At 39.4% G+C, this 20,308-nt stretch overlaps 1 protein-coding gene across 1 annotated transcript; it reads left to right on the top strand.

Moving 5' to 3' along the window:
* Positions 1 to 5,064: 5,064 nt before the first annotated feature.
* Positions 5,065 to 19,534, top strand: SPO11 (SPO11 initiator of meiotic double strand breaks; the record flags this gene model as incomplete). The annotated part of the gene is made up of 13 exons (XM_082428188.1): positions 5,065 to 5,396; positions 7,225 to 7,338; positions 8,637 to 8,725; positions 9,147 to 9,213; positions 9,446 to 9,554; positions 9,899 to 9,982; positions 10,699 to 10,735; positions 11,025 to 11,134; positions 13,430 to 13,529; positions 13,946 to 13,983; positions 14,917 to 14,993; positions 17,172 to 17,283; positions 17,768 to 19,534. 13 exons carry the CDS (start codon positions 5,065 to 5,067, stop codon positions 17,885 to 17,887), a joined length of 1,389 nt encoding a protein of 462 aa, XP_082284314.1. The 3' UTR covers positions 17,888 to 19,534.
* Positions 19,535 to 20,308: the final 774 nt, after the last annotated feature.

Here is a 20,308-nt window from a genome sequence, read left to right as displayed (position 1 = left end):
AAGAAGAGCCTGGGTACCCGGCAGCCGCTTGTCTCCGAGTGCTGGATGAATCATGAGCCTGTCAACAGGTAAATCGGGAAGCCCTCCTGGCGCGTGCCTGGGCACGGTCGAGACTGGCGATTGGAGGGGAAAACACCTGAGGAGTTTTATCAGTTTTATCACCGTGGCTGTGGGCATGGAACATGCCTTCTGGTCTTTTGTAAAAGGTCTCTTTCTTTCAAAACCGGTTGCCAAGAGGTCTTTAAAACGGAAAACACACAATACAAGAAGGAAAAGAAACAGCAGAAGAGGAGGACGAAGATTCCTTTAAAATTTTTAAAGTCTTCTTAAATGAAAGCAAGTCTCTGCTTAGTGTCGGCTGATTTTCCAAATAAAGCAGGGACTAGACATTGGAACAGGAATGGAAAGCAGTGGTGGGGCGTCTCAAGGTCACGGCTTCGGCAGTCCCGACAACAGGGGGTGGGTGGAGGAGAGCGATGAGCAGTCCACTTGGGGTGTGAGGAGGAAGGAAATACAAGGCAGAGGGCATGAGTCAGCCTGGACTGGGGCCACCCTGAGCACCAGGAGGCAGAGAGAGAGCCGGCTTGAGGAACCTTCCTGGCAAATCCACAGGATACGGCTAAGCACCGGAAGGAACTGCAGCTTCTAAAGCTCTCCCCAGATTTCCTCCTCCGGGGTGGTCTTCTGTGAAGGGATTTTGAACTTTGCAAGGATTTTGCTGCGCACAACTAAGCCTCCTGAGCTTGGCTTCTCCTTCTGTTAATGAGAGGCTCAGGCTTGCTTGGAATGTCTCGACCTGGAAGCCCCCGCCATAGTGGCCCTGGGAGGTTAGACTGGAGGCCCTAAATATTTCCAACCACCTATTAAATATTTTTATTAAAAAAAAAATCAAACCAGAAACAGTCAAGTCCCCAAGTCTTACCACCAATTTACAGGAACTACCAGGGATAGAAAAACATGTTAAATGACACCACAAGGATGCAACCCACAAACTCTCAATTGCACAAAGCTCTCTGGGACAAATGACTAGCTGTCTCCAACAAATAAACTGCAAGGAAGGAAAAGAGGGAATCCTGTGGAATTACGGAGTCTTAAGAGACACATCAACCAACAGCCACGTATGGATGCACCTTGTTTGCATTTTGACAAGAACAAACTGTGAAAACAATTCCTGAAACGACTGGGGTTAATTTCAACAGTGATGGGATATTCAGTGCTATTAAAGGATGATTGTGAATGCAAGTTTTGGTATGATAATGGGATCATGGTTATTTTTTAAAGAATCCTTATTTTTTAGAGATATTTGTTCAAATACCTGTGGAAGAAATGATGCCTGGGATTTGCTTCTAAAAAACCTGGAATGAGGTGGGGGAAGGGGAGGATGTAGATGGAAAAAGTTTGGCCGTTTGGCCGTGATTGACCAATCATGGCAGCTGCTGTTGGGTCTGTGGTAGTGGATTACATGCCCTCTCCCTAAAAACAAACAAACATGACTTCATCAATCAGATGACCTACAAGCTTACAAATATTTTGGTGCTCTTACTAAAATTCAGTTTAACTTTCTTTATTGCTCTGCTTTACATCATACACCCAGGTATATAATTCCTGGCTATGAAAAATGGGTGAATTCATTCATCAGTACTAAATTACCTTGACTTGGAGGCAATATCATATAGTGGCTGAGAGTAGAGAAACTATTCCTGTCCGTGGTTTGTCATTTGCATCTCTAGGAAACCTAGTAAATATACTTCTTGGAGCCTCAACTTTCTCTCCTGTAAAATGGGAGGGAGTAAGTGAGATTTTGCATGTGGAGCACTTGGCCGAGTGTATGACTGTCAGAAAACTGCAGTGACTATTATGACCAGTGGCAGCAATACCAGAAGAATGCAGAGTAGGGTCTATTCATATTAAAAAAGTATGCTTATTCAGGCATCTGCAGAAAGATGACTGGGATGAAATACTACAAAGAGATTACAGAGAGATAATCCCACAGGGAGTCATTCATTCATTCAACAAACACAACTGAGTAAGTATCTTCCATGTGCCAGGCACAGGGGAACTGGGGCCACTGCCTGAGCACAGCCCCTGCTCTCCTGGGAAGAGAAAGGAGGGCATGTTGAGACAAGGGGAAAACAGGGCTCAAGACTTAGGGGCAGTGCAGGGAGAGGTCCAGACCAGATCTGAAGGACATAGGAGAATTAGCCAGGTTGGATTTAGGGAGGGAGGGCGGAGAGGTGGGAGAGAAAAAAGGACAAAGCATTCCAAGCTGTTAAGGGAAGAGCAAGTGCAAAGGCCCTCAGGGCAAGAAGGACTAATTCCAGGCTCAGAAGGATCACAGAGTCCCAAGCAGGACAAATGGAGGTGGGGCAGTGAGTGGCCGCAGCTGGGAGAGGGTTTCTTTCATTTTTACTTCATACCTTCTGAATTACGAAAATATTTTATGGAAGCATGTGTCATTCTTATAATTTTTTAAAAGTTAAAAAAACACATACAAAAGTAAAACACCTTATAAAGCCCCAAGGAGTAAAGAAATTATGAGAGCATTTTCTCTACTCTTTTCCTCTCAAGAATTCTACAATATGTTAAAATTCATTCACATTTGCTTAAAAAAAAAAAAACCACTTAAAAAAAAATCTAACAAGCACAGCACCTTCTCCCGCCTGGTTTGCTGGAAGGGCCTCCCCAGCCTTCCCCACCTCCTTTCCCTTTTTTGGTGCGTTAGACATGGAAACGATAACTGCACCTAATTTCAGCGACGCTCTTTCCAACCCTCATGGAGGCTCTGGCCCTCAAACAAGTTTCTAAGTGACAGGCTGAGCTTGGAGGAAAGACCCACTAGTAAGGTTTGGGGAAAAGCTTTTCATTTTCCCAACGGAATGCCGTTTGAACACAATTTGGAGCGTCCCCCCACCCCCTGTCCCTGTGCTGAGCACAGCCGGCCAGTAGGAAGAAAGAACTTGGTACTGGGACTGCCCTGCAAAGTGGCGTCTGCAAGTTTCCTCTGCAATCTGTTGCTAGGGGTGGAATATCTGTTTTTCTGGTTTCCTCTCAGCCCGGGGCTGGGCTTCACTTTGATGTGAAGGAGGTGCACGGCGTGCATGCGAGTTACCTGAGTGGAGGTGGAGACCTGAGGGCAAGGCTGCAGCTGCCTGGGAGGAGGGCTAAGGCCTCCCCCTTTGGTCTGCGCAGTGGGAACCCCAGCGAGGCCCTTTCAAGTCTGCACCTTGCGGTTTCTCCCCACAGGAAGGCCAGCTTTATTATGGGTTTGTTCCCTTCACTGTTTTGATCCCCTCCCAGGGCCCCCGCCCAGCTCAGGACCTTTCATTTCATGTCAGGTCTAGTGAGGCCGCTGGCTCCTGGCTGAGCGTAGCGCTACGTGATACAGAAGGGTCTGCCCTCCTGAGAGACAGTGATCAGTGGTCAGACGGTTTCTGTCCCAGGAGAGAGGTGCCTCCCAGCAGACAAGCCTCAATGGTGTCATTGACTCAGCCTCTCCCTTCAACGGCCTTTTATTGTTTGTTTCTCATGGAGAACCCACCTGCTGCAATGCCTTCATCTGAAAGATGTAAAAGCTGAGGCCGGAGGGGTAATTCCACCACCAAAGAAACCCCCGCAAAATTATGATGCATTCCCAGCCAGACCCTCAGTGGTGCCTCATAATCTAGCGGTAAGAGCTCCACTGGGGAGTCAAGGTTTACCTGCCAGCTCCGTCGCCAACCACAATGCAATCTTGTCCAAACTGCTCAGCCTCTCCAAGCCTCAGTTTCTTCACCTGTGAAATGGGGAGAATAATTTTTACAGCTTAGGGTTGTTGATTTAAGTCACCCTGCCAATTTAATTATTTAAGTGTTCACCTGCTTCTCCTCAATTCCCCCCTTCCCCTAGACTGTGAGTCCCCTAAAGGCAAGGACTCTGTCCACCTTGCTCACAGACGTGACCTCAATAACTACAAGTGCCTAGTGCAGGGTAGGTGGTGAGGAAGTATTTGTGTTGATAATAACGAAGGCCCTCAGCACCGGGCTTGGCACAGACACTCATCGTTATGAACAGAGGGAGTTTGTTATTTATGATGGGAAAGCAGGTTTTGTTTCAACACTATCAAATCACCAGGAACTGAGGGAACAAAACAGCTCTCTGGAGAGGGCCTGATGTCAGGTGGCTCTTCTGGGGCAAAGCCTCCAGGACCCCATCCATAAAGGACCTGTTCCCACAGGCTTCAGAGCCACCTTGCTCCAGGGCCTCTCCTGCTGTCCTCTCTCTCAAAGAAATTGTCCCCCAGAGGCAGGACTCGTTCCGCAGGGCTTCAGAATTCCTATCTTCTGCTCTAGAAGAGAGCAGGGGTAAAGGCTCAGCTCACCAAACCTGCAAGGGTAGGGTTGCTAGGTTAAAATACTGGACGACCAGTTAAATTCGAATTTCGGACGAACAATGAAATAATTTTTTAGTAAAAGTATGTCCCAAAGATTGCATGGAACCTGGTTATCCTTAAAAAAAGTATTCACTGTTTATCTGAAATTCAATTGTAACGGAGGGTCCTGTATTATAATTTGCTAAATCTGGCAAGCCAACAAAGTGATGGAGTTGGGATGTTAACCCAGGCCTGCCTGAGCTTGTGGGCCTCACTTTCTCCTCTCCTGCAAAATCCCCATGATCATATTAGGAAACTCTTGGCATGGTTATGGGAATTAAAAGAGAGAGGCTGAGTGAAATGGGCTTTTAAGCCCTCAACTACTTCATAAATGTTAGCAAGGGCAGGAATTTTGTTTGCCTTGATCCTGAGCTGAACCCAGTGCCTAGAGCTGTATCTGACACACAGTTGGATAGCCATAACTATTTGTTTCAGTGAAAAACCTCTGGTACTACTTTCCATAAATAGCCCCCCAAAAAAAAAAGACATAAAACAATTTAAAGGTCCCAAATCTAGGTCCCACATTCCAAGCATACCCTTCTGGTCCCTTATGCTGGTCCCCATACTTGCCAGACGGCGCCCAGGCAACGGTCCCTCACTTTGCCTCCCAGGTAGGATTGCACCTGAGAGAGGCCCGCGCATGCACGCCTCACTCAATGGAGATGCTATGCGCATGCGTTGGTCCAGCTCCGCCTGGGGCGGGGGGTGAGGAGTGCACATGCGCGGTCAGCCCTCTCCAGAAAGTGCGGGAAAGGAGCTGCGTCCTTTCCCGGAAGTGCTTTGTGGGTGCGGGGAAGGGCGATATCAGCCCAAGTCAAGTTCCTGCTCTTGGACACTTTCATTGCCAGGCGGTCCTCATGGCCTTTGCACCCAGGGGTCCTGAGGCCTCGTTCTTCCAGGTTTTGGACCAGCACAGGGCTTCCCTGCTGGCCGCCCTGAGGAAAGGCGGCGGGGAGCCCGCTGGCGGGGGGACGCACCTGGCCTCTAGGTATGAGGGCTCCTTCTGGGGCGCAGACGCCGGGACTTAGCGAAAAACTTCCTCGGCGCAGCCGGGCTTGAGGTGTTCCGTGGGGAAATGCTGGACCCCCTTCTCTTCTCCCACTGTGGCGGCCCCAGGGTGAGGCCTTTTGGGCCCGCCAGCCCTGAACCCCGAGAAAGGCCCTTGTTTAGCGACCCCCTTTCTCTGCTGTTAACTTATTTTGAACTCAGAAAGCCTGGTGACAGACCACCCTCCCCCTGCCCCATGTCTTCTAGAATGTTCCAGGAGCATCCCCACAGCTGGGTTCACGAGTTTCTTGAAATCCTAACAGTTTGGGGGAGTTTAAGGCACAGTTTGGCCTTGTGTTTGTTTAAAAAAAAAAACAAAAGTGTAAAAATTTAGAAGTTTTCAGGCTTTTTTTTTTGGGGGGGGGGAAAGGGGGAAAATCAATGTTGTGAGTTCTCAATAAGTGTGTTTTATCAAAATGAACAAGGAAGTCAACACATTTTAAATGGTTTCTAGTGAGGCAATGGGGTTTTTGACTTCGAAGTGAAGAGAATGTACACTTCTTTAAATCGATTAAAGCAGTTAGAGGTTAGCTCAGAGTGCGGTGCTGATAAAATCAGTTACGAGATTCTCCAGCTGCCCAGCTTGGAGTTAACTACAGAAATTATGTTTACATTATTCACCACTTTTACTTAAAATGCTCTGTTGTTCTGCTTCCTTGATCTGCTTTTCCCATTTATCAGCAAACTTTTTCGCTTAAACAAATTACTGCCTTTTACTTTTAAGTCCAAACCAACTACCAAAAAACCAAAAAGCCGGAAAAACCCACAAAAAATTTTTTACAAAAGGATTTAGTTTAAGGGAGAACTGGGAGTGAAGGAAAGAAAGGGGTGGAAGTCCCTTTTTACGTTTCAGATGGAAATCTGGTTGTTTTAAAGTTGGTCATAATGTTATTGTAACTTTTTTTTTCCAGGCTGGAAAAATGAGATATCTGAATCAGGTTTTGCATCCCACTATTAGAAAATATGAAATGTTTTAAAATTTATTTTCTGATACATGCATTTTCAATGAAAACTCTGATGTTTCTGTGGAAATTAGAACACTACATTTTGTGCATTTTCTAGATTTAATATGAGTTCCCTTCCTAGGCAATATTCTTACAGTGTTTATAACAGAAAAACATTTTTTGAAGCTGATGGCTTGTGAAATTAAAAGTCAGCTGACAGAAAACTGGGCTAAGTCTTAATAATTTTCTGTGGTGTAGTAGTTGCCAAGTCCTTTTATGGTAGTGATTAAACTTTTTCTTTTTGTGTCACTAAAATTCAAAAGGGCTGATTTATGGCATGAGATCAATTAAGGTAACGTGCTACAGCACGAAGTTTTTCTTTTGAAATATTTTCGCTTTGCATTTTGGGGAAATTAATTCAAAGCAAGTATTACATCAATTTTAATTAAAAGATTTATCAGTAGTATTTCAAGTCGATGAGTTTGTATTTAAAGTAGGCTGATATGAAGAGTAGATAAAAATATATTTATAAATTATATTGTCTAGTCATTAAAAGGGAGATATTACTTCAATTGGTAATTGAGAAGTAAAATTACAAGCAAATGAAATTTCTCTGTAATTCACCACTATAAATACAGTTGTTGTTTTAATGCATTACTGTTGTAAAAATTTAGTGGGAGAGAATATCATTGACATATATCACCTAGTCTTAAAAAACAACCAATGAAACTAAAAATTACTTTAATATTGATCTGGGGAAATGTTACATACTTTAAAGGTCTAATTTAGAATTAAGATTGAATCATGGTGTATTTATTGTTTCAGTTCTGAGGTTCTTGCATCTATAGAAAATGTTATCCAAGACATAATCACAAGCTTGGCAAGAAATGAAGCACCTGCATTCACAATAGACAACAGATCAAGCTGGGAGAATATAAAGTGGGCATTTTGCATTTTTTACTTTTAAATGCAGTATCTATGTCATTATTTGAGTTTGAGTTCGAGTTCTAGTTGGATTTAATTCTTTTTATTGCCTTTACCCTGCCAAAAAGATCTAAGGAAGTTTACAAAATACATACCATACAGGCAGGTTTTATAAACTAGAAGTAGGTGTGAAAGATAAGGCAAAGGGAAAACAATGCTAGGAACAAAAAATGGAGCACCAAAAGGGGTTAGAATTCAAAATGCATATGATAAAGTCTCACAGTCCTGCTAAAAATAGGCTCCAGACTTGGATCCAAGCTTTCTAGCACTCAAAAGGGGGAAATAGCACCAGTGGAATTCTCATCTACACTGCAAAAGCAAACCACTTGCTCAGGGGAGCTACAACCAGTCCTGATACTGAGACCAAAATAAATGTATCCTGAACATAGAGCACATTTTGATGGCTCTTTCCCCTAGCAAATCTCCCCCTGCTAAGTCCTGTGTCCAAGAGGGTAAAATCAGCAAACAGCTTTATCAGAGTCCTGGAACCTAGTTACATAGTTTGTTTCTTTCAGATCATCAACCTGTAGACACTTTCCACTTAATAATGAAAAACACTACAAGAATAGTCTTCAATAAGAGTTACAGAAACAGAATTAAAGTAATTTTAAGGCTCTTTAGGCACTAAGTATTCTTTTATGATCAATATAATTAATGTAACTGTAAACTTTTGAATCATATTTTGTAAGATGGATCTTGAAGCAGCTGTCACCTAGCCTATTTGCCTGGTGCCTTCTGCCACCTTTAGGACAGGCTTGGCAGTTCAATTTAACAACCTAGTCTAAATTGTTATTTCATTTACTGTAACTTTGGGGGTAAATTAAACAAAACATTTCAAAACTTATTATTAAATTGAGTAAAATTATTAAATAAACCAATCAATTAAATAAACCAATCAAGAAAATGAGCAAAATGCTAATAAAATTGTGAAATATTTGGTAATAGTTCACATACCCTAAATATCTTCCTGGGAAAGAAAGAAATACACACACATGCATCATAATTAAAGGTATTTAATTCATGTATTTTATACACTTGCTTTTAGTGCCTCTGTATGTTGCAAAGCTAATTACCTAATTACCACCTGGAATTATCTAAGCTTATAAACGAGGTTATCATAATATATCAGTGCTTACATTGAGAAGAAATGGGGATTTAAATGATGTTCAGAAGAGGACATTAAGTGTATATTGTTTGGTGTTCAGAAGTTAATTCTTTTTTATTCTATTCCCTTGCTTTAAACAAAATGACAGGTTTGAAGATTCTGTGGGTCTTCACATGGTATCTCATTGTACCACAAGAAAAATCAAAAGTGATTCACCAAAATCAGTTAAAAATTTTGGTAAATTAATCTTTCTTAGCTTTCTGTAGTAAAATAAATAATTTTGGTTACCTTCTGGGTTATAGTTTTTCCTAGCTAAATAATTTTACTTGTTCTTTAATAGGCCACCCTGTACTTGAAATACATTTATAGAATTTTGCATTGTTAATAACCATGGAAGTAAAGTATTATTTCAAAAGAAATTTTCAAGATGCATGAGTCAGTGGAAAAGTATTCTCTCAATTTTGCTGTACATAGAGCAATTAATTTTATCTGATTCTTCAGGCAATTATTATTCTGTACTTAACACTTCTATTTTGGGAAGATAATTTTTGTAATATTGTGGAAAGTAACTGAGGACAGTTAAAATCCTTGATAGCAGTATGTTTTGAATTCGTAAGAAAAATGATGAGTAACTTGTTTATTGCATCTTATTTTCCAGCGCTAATTCTTAAAATATTGTCCATGATTTATAAATTAGTACAGAGCAACACTTACGCAACCAAACGGTAAGTACATTGTTCTAATAAATTACTCTTTAAAATGCAGTGTGAGATTTAGTGGCATTAACTTTCATTATATGTTTTGAAAAGTTACATAAAACTAGGCTATGGGTGGTAAACTACTTTGCTTATATGTTGCCTTCATCCAGTTAAAGCTTTCTTCAATTAATACTCCAATACTTATCATATTCAAAGAGAATATGGTTAATTAAAATATATATTTTTAAAATTTTCATAGAGACATATATTACACCGACAGCCAACTCTTTGGTAACCAGACTGTTGTGGACAATATTATCAATGATATTTCCTGTATGTTAAAAGTGCCGAGGAGAAGTCTGCATATAGTAAGTAGCATTTCATACAAAACATTTTAAGACAAAACATATAAAAATTGTAATAGAAGAATAAATGTAATCTGTGCCTTCTTTCCATATTTTTGATACTATGTTTTTCTCACTATGAATTTAAATAATCTATTCTCATTGCATTCCCTTGGATAAATGAACCAAAACAGATGAATTATCAAATATTTTTCATTTCTAAATGCTCTTACATATTTTCTCCTTTATTTCTTAAATTCCAGTCTGAGCCAAAATACATATAATTTAGCAGGTGAACATGAGAAGGGACTTAGAAGCATAAAGTAAACTCAAGAAAAAGGTTTCAGATATGTCTATTATTTTTTCAGTTATCTACATCAAAAGGTTTAATTGCTGGCAATTTAAGGTATATCGAGGAAGATGGCACCAAGGTGAATTGTGCATGTGCAACAGTAAGCATCATTAATGTTTTCACGTGTTTTAACTCCATTTCAGATCGTTTGTTTTTGAAATCCATTTTATTTACTGCCTTGTTATGTAGTTTGGAGCTTAAGATTTTAAAATAAAATCGATGAATATGTATATGCTGTACAGGGTTGTACATTACATAGTTTCAAAATATGCCAGTTGCCAAATGTCATATTGAAAGAAACAAACATACACATTCCTTTTTAAAATGCACTGTTGTTTTCAGGTAGAGCGTGACCTGACCCTTTTAGCATGGTTATTTATGTAATCTTCATAAAATTTTCTGGTTCTGAAATTAATGTTTGTTACTAAACTGTTTGTTAGGCTTGGTGCGTAGAAAGCCCACAGTACTGAACTAGCACAGAAGTTTGGAAAGGGCCAGCTCACCGTTTTGGAAAGAGGAGAATGACACCTATGAGATCCTGCATAAGGAAGTCTTTCCTTCATCAGTTTCTGCTTTTTAAGCCGTATATCTATAAAATTTCCAAGAAATTCTCACCTTCTGGGAAGTAGTTTAGGTCATATGTCTGTTTTCTTACTGAAAAGTAAATCTGTGTCCTACTGTTTTCTTACTGAGGCATAGACCTCTGATAACAGGTGTATTTTTTTTTTTAATGAAAATATAGGATTTTTGTGATAAATTTTTAAATGTCGTTAAGCTTGCTATTTATTTAAAATAAAAACTGTCTTGTTTTGTTAGGCTGTTGCTGTGCCATCTAATATTCAAGGAATTTGGAGTATCCTTTGGGAAAACTATTTAAACGTCTAGAATGTTCATTCATCCATGACTTTGATAAATCAAGCCTTCATAATGTGTAACCAACAAGCCAAACCCTGTAGTGGTCAAGATGAGCACACCATGGTCCCTTTTTTAAGATCCTTTTAGGAGCTCACCATCTAGTAGGAGAGACATATCTAAATACTGTGTGTGAATAGATATCTGTTTACCTTCAAATATAACCGTTATTTAGTTAGTGGTTAAATTGAAATACTCGTGCCTTAAATTTATCAGCCTTAACTTCACAGATTTAATTACAGATGCAAAATTTCTATTAATTGTAGAAAAAGATGCGACATTTCAGCGGCTCCTAGATGACAATTTTTGCACCAAAATGTCTCCGTGCATCATGGTTACGGTATATTATCTACCTTTACCACTATTCCAAGACTAACATACTACATTGGTGATTGGTAAGAGGGGTTTATAACATCATCCATAAGCTTGGACAGCATTCTGTTATCAATATGATGCATCCTTTGGGATTATAGACCAAGAATTTCCAAGGTGTTTATTTAACCATCCTCAAATCTGACTGAAATCAAATAACGCCTCCCAGGAGGCATCCTGATATAGTGTAAATATCAGGTGCTTACAAAAGTGGATTGGTGAGAATGGAAATGACAAGGATTAGTGTGGCAGCGTCATCAGTTAGACGGAGAGGGACGTAACTGGATTTGGGGAGCCTGTCCAGAGGCTCTCAGGTGGTTCCCTGGGTGGAAGGATGCCAGGGGAATGATTAAGGAGAAAGGACTTAAGCAAAGGGCATTTCCAAGGCAAGTCCAAAAGGACGTGGTGACCACGGAATGAGAGGAAGGAGTCAAAATGACTCTGGTGTGTGGAACTTTACCGTGATATCACCAGCGATACTACAGGACAACTGGTGGGAAGGCCCAGTTCTTCGCGGCAGAAAGATGTTGAATGTAGTTTTAGAAATATGAATTTGAGATGATAGCAGGAAATCCTAGTGGCCTCTGCCCAGTTTGAAATGAGGGGAGAACAGTTGAGATGGAAAATGCAGACTGAGAGCTCATAAGTAATAAAGGCGCTACCTGAACCCCTGAAGTGATCTCTCAGTGGGGGTGTCCTGTGGCTCACGCTTTGGTCCAGTCCTCCTCAGCTTTCACACCTCCCTGGTGAGAGTGCATGCTTGCTGGGCTGATAGGAAGCCAAGCCACTACCGACAGAGGAAGCTGCCCGGGCCCCGGCCTCTGTTCAGCTGTTGGCGTTTGAATCACGGCTGGTACTAGCGCATCGGAGGCGCAAGTAAAGCTCGGCTCTCTGTCACATTTCTTTTTCTACCTTGCCTTTCCTCTTGTAGGCTGCCTCCTAGTCCTTGCCTACCTACACGTTGGTGCTATCATGGTGTCCACTGATAATTGCTGTCATTGCTGTGGTGAAACACCCACAAGCAGCTGACCTGTAGTAGCTGTTCCTACAGAGGGGAGCTGAGAACCGAGGGCCAGGCTAGGAAGGAGCCTTTGGTACTCCTCTGTGGTCTCCTCTACCACATACATGTGTAGTCGTTCCCAAAGGAAAAAATTAAAATACACTAGCGCTCACTAAGTGCTCATGATGTGCCAGGAGCTCTGCCGGGCACTGGATACGATAAGGGTTCCCATTTTAGTGCTGTTTTTCACATAGCAACGTGTAAAGTCTCTCCAACCTTGTGAGGTAGGTATTATTATCATCCCCATTTTAACAGTAGGACAATGGGACCCAGGAAGGTATTTCACCGCAATCTTAAGGCTGGTCAGAACTAGGGCTGGGATTCGGGTAGTTCAGCTGCACATTGCTGTAGCCCCATAACTGTGTGGCAGGCATATTTATCCCATTTTATAAATAAAACCACGGCCTAAGACACCAAGAAACCAACCCAACTTTACCTGCTCATGATTGGCGGAGAGGGAGTTCAAACTCAGAGCGGTCGCATGGAAAGCCCATTCTTCTCTCTGCTTGCTTCCTTCTCTGCTCCATGTTTCATTTGGTTTTCTGCTTTTTTCTCTTAACGCTATTGTAAAGCTCTTTAAATTACTTTTCTACATAATTATTGTTTTAATGGCTTCATAATACTCTTCCACTGCTTAGGGTTATTAAATTCTGAATGTAAGCCAGGTACTCTTTTAAATGCTTTATAAATCATTAAATAATTTAATTCCTATGGTAACTTTATAAGGTGTTAAGAAGCCCCGAACTTCAGAGAGTCTTCGTGACTCTTTCAGGTTCATGCTGCCAAGAAGTGGCAGAGCCAGATGCCAGCCCAGGCTGTCTGGCCCCAAAGCTGGTGCATGTCACCACCGTGCTCTGCTGCCTCTCCATGTCCCTGTTGTGAGATATTTTGGCTATTTATCATAGTTTCTGTCCTGTTAAATAACCCTGCAGTGGACATCTTTATGTATGTCAGATTTTTCTTCTGTTTCTGCTGAAATATTTCCTTAGGATTATTTTCTAGGACTGGGATAATTGTCAAAGGTATGAAGTTATGTGGGCTTTTTCACCCTGTTGTATATAGTGTACATTTTTTCACAGTCAAAACCAGTCTTCCATCACCTGAAATTTAAGGTGAGGGGATCTAACTTTTAAGTTACTAACAAAATAAGAATATAGTTGGATCAGTTTCATTCTACTAAATGATTTCAATACTTGCTTTTAGGGAAAGGGAGTACCTGATCTGAACACAAGACTTTTAGTCAAGAAGCTGTGGGATACATTTCACATTCCTATTTTCACTCTTGTAGATGCTGATCCTCATGGTAATTTATTGTTGGACTATTTGAAACAATAGTCATAATAAATCATATCTGTAGTTGTGTTTTTCTGCTCATAGAACACTTTCATAAAATATTCTGGGACTTCCCTGACCATCCAGAGGTTAAGGCTCTGCACTTCCACTTCGTGGGCACGGGTTCAATCCCTGGTCTGGGAACTAAGATCCCACATGCCGTGCAGTGTGGCTGAAAAAAAAAAATTAAAAGAATATGATTATTAGATTAAAATGAATGACTGTAATCATTTGGGGGCAGCTTATCGCTGTTTTTACCGTATTAAACTGAACCATAAATTTTCCATTGGTAATGTCCACAAAAATAAAAATTGCAGATGTTAGGTATAATTATCTAGCCTATAATATGCAAGAAGACTAATTTTAAAGTTAACTTTCTTTTAACAGGCATAGAAATAATGTGTATCTATAAGTATGGATCTATGGTAAGTATAGAAAAATATTTTTCCTTTTTCACTATTGAGATATTTTATATTCACTGAAGTGATTTCTGCATTTACTTATCAGCCCCTAGTAAGCTAAGGGCCCCCAAAATGTACCGGGGAAGCTACTGTCCTAGTCTAGGGCCAGTCTATTTGAGACCTGTGATTCCAGCTTCCAGCATGACCAGTGTGACTGCCGATGACAGAGTGGGACTACCTGTGGGCAAGAGGCATTAATTATCCTCCACTTTCCTGGCCTGCTGAAGTAACTGTGGGCCCTCAGCATAGCAACATTGATCATTGATTATACCCTGAAAATTATATATAGCCTTGAATTCCGACTTCCAACCATTGGTTGAATTCCAATTCCAACCATAAGGAGAAAGGAAAAGATCACCAAACTTCACCACTAGAGACGGCAACTACCACGCGTCAATGGTTGTCAAAAATGTTGTCCTGGACATCAGCATCACCCGGGAACTTGTTAGAAATGCAAATCTCAATCCCCATCCAGACCTCCTGAGTCTGGATTTCCAAGGGTGGGCGTTCCAAGTGGTTCTGACACATGGTGAAGTTTGGGAACCATTGGTGTACACCTTGAGTGTCCTGATGTATATGTTTATAGCAGATGAAAAGGATGGTGGAGCAAGGTGTTAAGGTATGGAATCATGAACAACAGTAAATGCAGGTCAGAGGGGTCATTTGTAGTTTTACTTTATAGAAAACCAATACAGAAATACTACAGAGCAGTTTTAAAACCTCCACTGAAAGTCAAGTTTAGCTAAGCCCCTGGTGATTTTTTCTTACTTCTGTGGTCTCTGGGGGTGTGAAGTCTTCAGTACTGGTCCTTCCTAATAAGTTAAAAAATTTGCTGCAAAAACAAGTATGCTAGTTCTCTGCATACCTTAGCTAATATACTTCTGCTCTTTATTTTAGGCTATGTCTTTTGAAGCCCATAATCTCACAGTTCCAGCTATTAGATGGCTTGGTCTCCTCCCTTCTGATATCAAAAGGTTAGGTGGTTAGCAGAAGTAGGATATTTAAAATGATGATTCATTGTAATATGGAATATGTAACAGCCTAAAAAGTCACCACCTGGGAAAGCACTTAATGGTTTTTACTTACCGTGTTCACAATGACTCGGGATTATATAATTATGAATTACATTTATCCACGTTTCTGTTTCAACTACTAAAATACTTAAATATATTTGGTTAATTGAACCTTTAGCTAGCTAGAAGACATTTTTTGTTTTACCTTTATGGTTAAAGTGTTTAGTAATTTTTTTTATACTTAGAAAGTATGAAGGCATTGAATCTAGTTAAATGGTAATCCTTGACAACACCATTTGCCATATGAATTAACTTTATCATAGATTTAAATTTTTAACTTCATTTAAAAATCTCATTTTAAGATTAAAGTTGGGAAATCTAAATTTTGTCCTTTTTAATATATGTATGTTCATTATAGAAAAAATATCATTAAGTAACAAGATAAAAGTCACCTACAGATGAACAGCTTTACCCTTGTTGATTATTTGCTGTGCATTGCCACAACTTCTTCCAAAAGAATGGAGTCATACTCTATTTTGCAGTCTGCTTTTCTCACATAACACAATGTGATCGCTTTTCCTTATCAATAAATACATTCCTAAGACCTCATTTGAATGTCTTCTTCTGCTGAGTTCCAATTCTGAGTGCGTTTATTCAGTCAGCTCCTTGCAGCTGGACGTTTGGGTGGTTTCCACGTCTCTGTTCCAACGGATAGTGCTTTGGTGGGCCATCTTGTAACTAAATCTTTGCCCGGTATCCTTAATTAGTCCCATAGGCCGAATTCCCAGAATTGCTGGGTCAAAGGGTATGCACATTTTTAAGGCTTTGACTGCCCTCTGCATAGGTTAATTATTTTGTTTTCCCTGGAGAGTAAGAGCCCATCTGTCCTTCAGCATGAGACATTATCACTTTATTCATCTCTGCTAATGTGATATTTTAAAATATTTTATTGTTTTAATTAGCCAGTGAGAATGAAATTAAACATTTATTGGATTTCTTTAAGCAGTGAGCAAACCGTGGTAACAGGTGCTTATTTTATAAATATGGAACATGACAGGTTTTGGGTAATCACTGCTTCTTACAAAATGAGGGCACCAGAGAAAACATTCAGTTTTCGTTTTTTGAATGTTTACGCTCTAGTGAATCAAAGTTTTGTCAGTTTAGTGTATATGTCATGGTCAAAATCCCTTGGGGGTCATCTATTTGTAGGAATATCATTTCTAACACAACTTGAGGACAGAGGATCTGATTATTGAGGTGGAAAACTTGAAGAAACTCTAGCTGCATCTCATAAATTCCATCAGTGCCCTCAAAAGCCACTCTAAATAAATGTACAATCAAAGAAAAAAGTGTGATAGCAACACAAACATGGCTTCAAGGGAAATCCTCTAGGCCTCCCTTTCAATCAAATTGTCATCCTATTCAGGAGCTGCCACTGGCAAATGGTCATAATTATGGGGACATTGAAAAAGACTGTTTGAAACTGGAGCTCTCCTGAGAAATCCAGGATTTGTGACTTCAAAAAGCAGTTCACAACATAAATCCTGGACCTCTCATGTTCTATTTTTAAAACACATACCAAGATAAAATGACAATCTTTTAAAAAGTGTAAGAAACTAAATAGATGTGCGCGCGTCTGTGTGCATGCATGAATGCGTAAGTGAAAATTGATAGACTAACTTCTTCGGCCCAGAAAATTCTCAATGAATTACAGAGAATTAAGTACTCAGTGGAACCTAAAATGCCACAGTGGATCTTGCTGCTGGCCACACATAGTGGCGCTCACCGCGTCGAAACTGCGGTGCCCTGGGGGCTGCCTTGGTGTTGATACACACGATGTTAGTGTTCTCGGCATTTGTTTTATAACCAATGTCTGTCTTCCTGTCATCGTCCTGTGAGTGTGGCATGAAAGAAAACAACAACTTACAACAGACTTCCGCTATGATCTTGAATATTTGCTGGTCTAAGACATGCCAGATCCCCCAAATTCCGTATTTAAAAGTGGATCTGTACTAATTTTCTCATCTGTTATTTCTGAGTCTCTTGAAATAGTATGATAAATAAAAATGAAATATATGTGACCTTAAAGTTACAGGAGCACTTTGTTTTTACTGATTTTTTTAATCTATTTTTTTCCAGATTAAATATACCTAAAGGTACTTTAATTCCACTGACAAAACAGGACCAAATGAAACTTGACAGTATCCTGAAGAGACCTTATATTACTTGCCAACCATTTTGGAGAAAAGAAGTATGTTTCTTTTTAAAATTCAAATGTTGTATGTTTTATTGCCTTTTACTTTAGCAGTGGCTATTTACATAATATTTTGGAACTATCCTTCTTGAATTTTTATATAACCAACAACTAACGTGTGTGTTGTTCAGCAGTAAATGGTTGTAGAAACATTGAATTGTGAATGCTAATAGGTAAGATCAGCTGGGTGGAGCTGATCTAGTTTATCCTCATCATAGTTATATACCCATTGTCTATGGCTGCATCATACTTCATGGGGGAAAAAAGGAGAGAAGGAAGTTATAAAGATCCCAGACCATTCCTAATTATTGAAGGAATCCATACTAATATTTTTAGCTGTAGCAGCTCCAGAATATTCTGGCTGACCTAAAGGTTATTGCCGATGGCTTTGGAGAATAAAACAAATCTAGATTTACCAGTTTGAGTTGACAGAACTGTAGCAAAGGACTCTGGTATGATTATATTTTACTTTTATTGACAGATGGAAATAATGGCAGACTCTAAAATGAAGGCAGAAATTCAAGCTTTGACCTTCCTATCATCAGATTATCTTTCCAGAGTGTACTTACCCAACAAATTAAAATTTGGAGGATGGATATAAAAATATATCAGAATATATCTTGTGATTGCAAGAGGCTTTTCGTTAGTTTTGTTTTCAGCAGTGGGTGCTGTTGTGGAAAGAACATATGGTCTTAATAAAATAATTTCCGTTAATTGTATTTTTTGTCAAAAAAAATGCTGCACTCTAATTTTCTTCAGAAGGCTTTATTTTATCCTTCTCTGTAGAGACTAATTTCTATCCTATGTTCTAACGTAAATCATAAAAGAATGTATGTTATTTTGACTTTTAAATTTTGTTTGAAAAAAATGTTTACACATGTCATCAAAGTCTGCACAAATATTTTATTTACTTTCTACAATACAAGTAATGTTAAGGCATGGAGTATCTTATCAGTAACAAAAATAATAATAACCTAACTTGGAGAGGTTGCAAATGAATGATAGTGTCCAGCAGTTTCTTCTTAGTTATATTTTCCTTTATCTTCATAGTATAAGGGTCATACCTCATTCATTTACTGTGAAATTAGTAATGGTTATTATGAATAAATATTTGGATTGATGTAGTCTTCAGTGCTTTGATTTTGAGCATACTTTTTTTTAATAATATACTTATTTGAAAAATTTTCCCAGGGTTGTATCAGTTCTCACCCAAATTCAAGTCACCTGAATTCTTCTCTAGTCTAGGTTTAGAGAACAAAGAACTGGTTTTAAGATTAACAGAAACCTCAAGTTTTAATAAGGCCTTTCTAGAACAGTAAAGATGTGATCTTTTCCTCTCATAAACTTATCTTAATTTTTCCAGAGATGAGTTTTATGATTTTATTCTGTACTTTCAATAAAGTTTTAACTGCACTGGAAAGTTTATTATAATTGTAAGCAAGATTATGTATTTATAGGAGAAGTAAAGAAATGTTGGGTTAGTTTTTTATTGAGATAAATGTTAATAATAATAATAGATATTTCTGAGAACTTGTATGTGCCAATCACTGCTTACACGTTATCTTATTTAATTCTCCTGAGAAGAGCCTTGTCAGGTCAGTAGTTACGCTTACAGTTTACAGGTCAGAACACTGAGGATGTTGCTTGTCCAAAGCCACCCAGCCAGATGTAGCAGAATGGGGACAGTAACACTCTCTACCTCAAGAGCAGGGCCGGGTGCCGAATATTTGGGGCCCAGCGCAAAAGGTAAGTGTAGGGTCCCTTGTTCAAGAGTTATTAAGAATTTCAAGATGACAGCAGCCGAGAATTAAACCGAGCATGGGGCCCTTCTCGGCCTGGGGCCCAGTGTGACTGCACAGGTAGCACAGCCATGAAGCCCGCCCTGCTCAAGAGGTAAATAAGGTCAAATATAATAATGGAAGAAAATACTTGTATAGCACTTATCATGTGCCAGGTATTTTTCTAGGTGCTTTACTAACATTCATTTCATTTTCACAGAAACCCTATGAGCTAGGTACCTTTCTTATCATACGCATTTTACAGATGACGAAACAAACATACAGAGAGGTTAAGTAACTTTGCCAAGGTCACATAACTATCAAGCAGTGGAGCTGGGACCTAATCCCAGAGAGTCTGACTCCAGAGTTCATGCTGTAATCACGATACTGGTACATGTAAAGTGCTTCACGTTTGGCCGGGAAGGCACACCACTCAGGAAGGGTCTACAATTTCTGTTGTTGGCGAGGTTGCCAATGGCTTTGGAGAATAAAACAAATCTAGATTTACCAGTTTGAGTTGACAGAACTGTAGCAAAGGACTCTGGTATGATTATATTTTACTTCAAGTCTCCCTGATATCAAGCCTGTGATGTCAAGCTTGTTATGTTATATTCTCTAGTCACATCAGAACCAGGTATTTCATTCTGAGAATATTCTGGTAACTGTTAATTTGACTTACTTGCGAGACTATTGAAAATTCTAAAAACATTTTATAAATCTCAAGTTTTTCTTTGAATTTATGCCATACTCCCTCCCTTAACAGCTAATAATCATTGAATTTTGACAAGTTTTGTAAAGGAGAAAAATACTAACTTAGAAATATATGGTTAAGCCACAAAATGTCTGGATTAGGATATACTGTCAAAATGGGAAGGAATAAAAAAATCTATAATAGTCATTAAAATTTGAAAATAAATTTGAAAAAGGCTTGCAGATACATTCAGTTTGGATAATTAAGTTCATTTCAAGTTTATATGTGGAAATTTACTTAAAATAATTTTCATTTATTTGGGAAGTGAAAATGGGAGGAGAGCAAAATGCACTGCAGTTTGGCTTTGCTCCCTATCTTTATTAGATGCAGCTGAAAAGTTAATGTTAGTAGCTATTTGGGACCCAGCTAGAATTCTCATTCTTAAGATTTGTTTCTAAAAAGTATTACTGTAAAATAGGCAGCTGTTTAAAATGGCAACTGACAACAGACATCCCCTCTAACCATGTGTATTTATTATTTATTTTTTATAGCT

This window comes from Balaenoptera physalus (assembly GCF_965194825.1).
Source record: "Balaenoptera physalus genome assembly, chromosome: 16".
NCBI classification, from domain to species: domain Eukaryota; kingdom Metazoa; phylum Chordata; class Mammalia; order Artiodactyla; family Balaenopteridae; genus Balaenoptera; species Balaenoptera physalus.
Note: the sequence above shows the minus strand (reverse complement) of the source record. Positions and strands in the feature narration are given on the sequence as shown.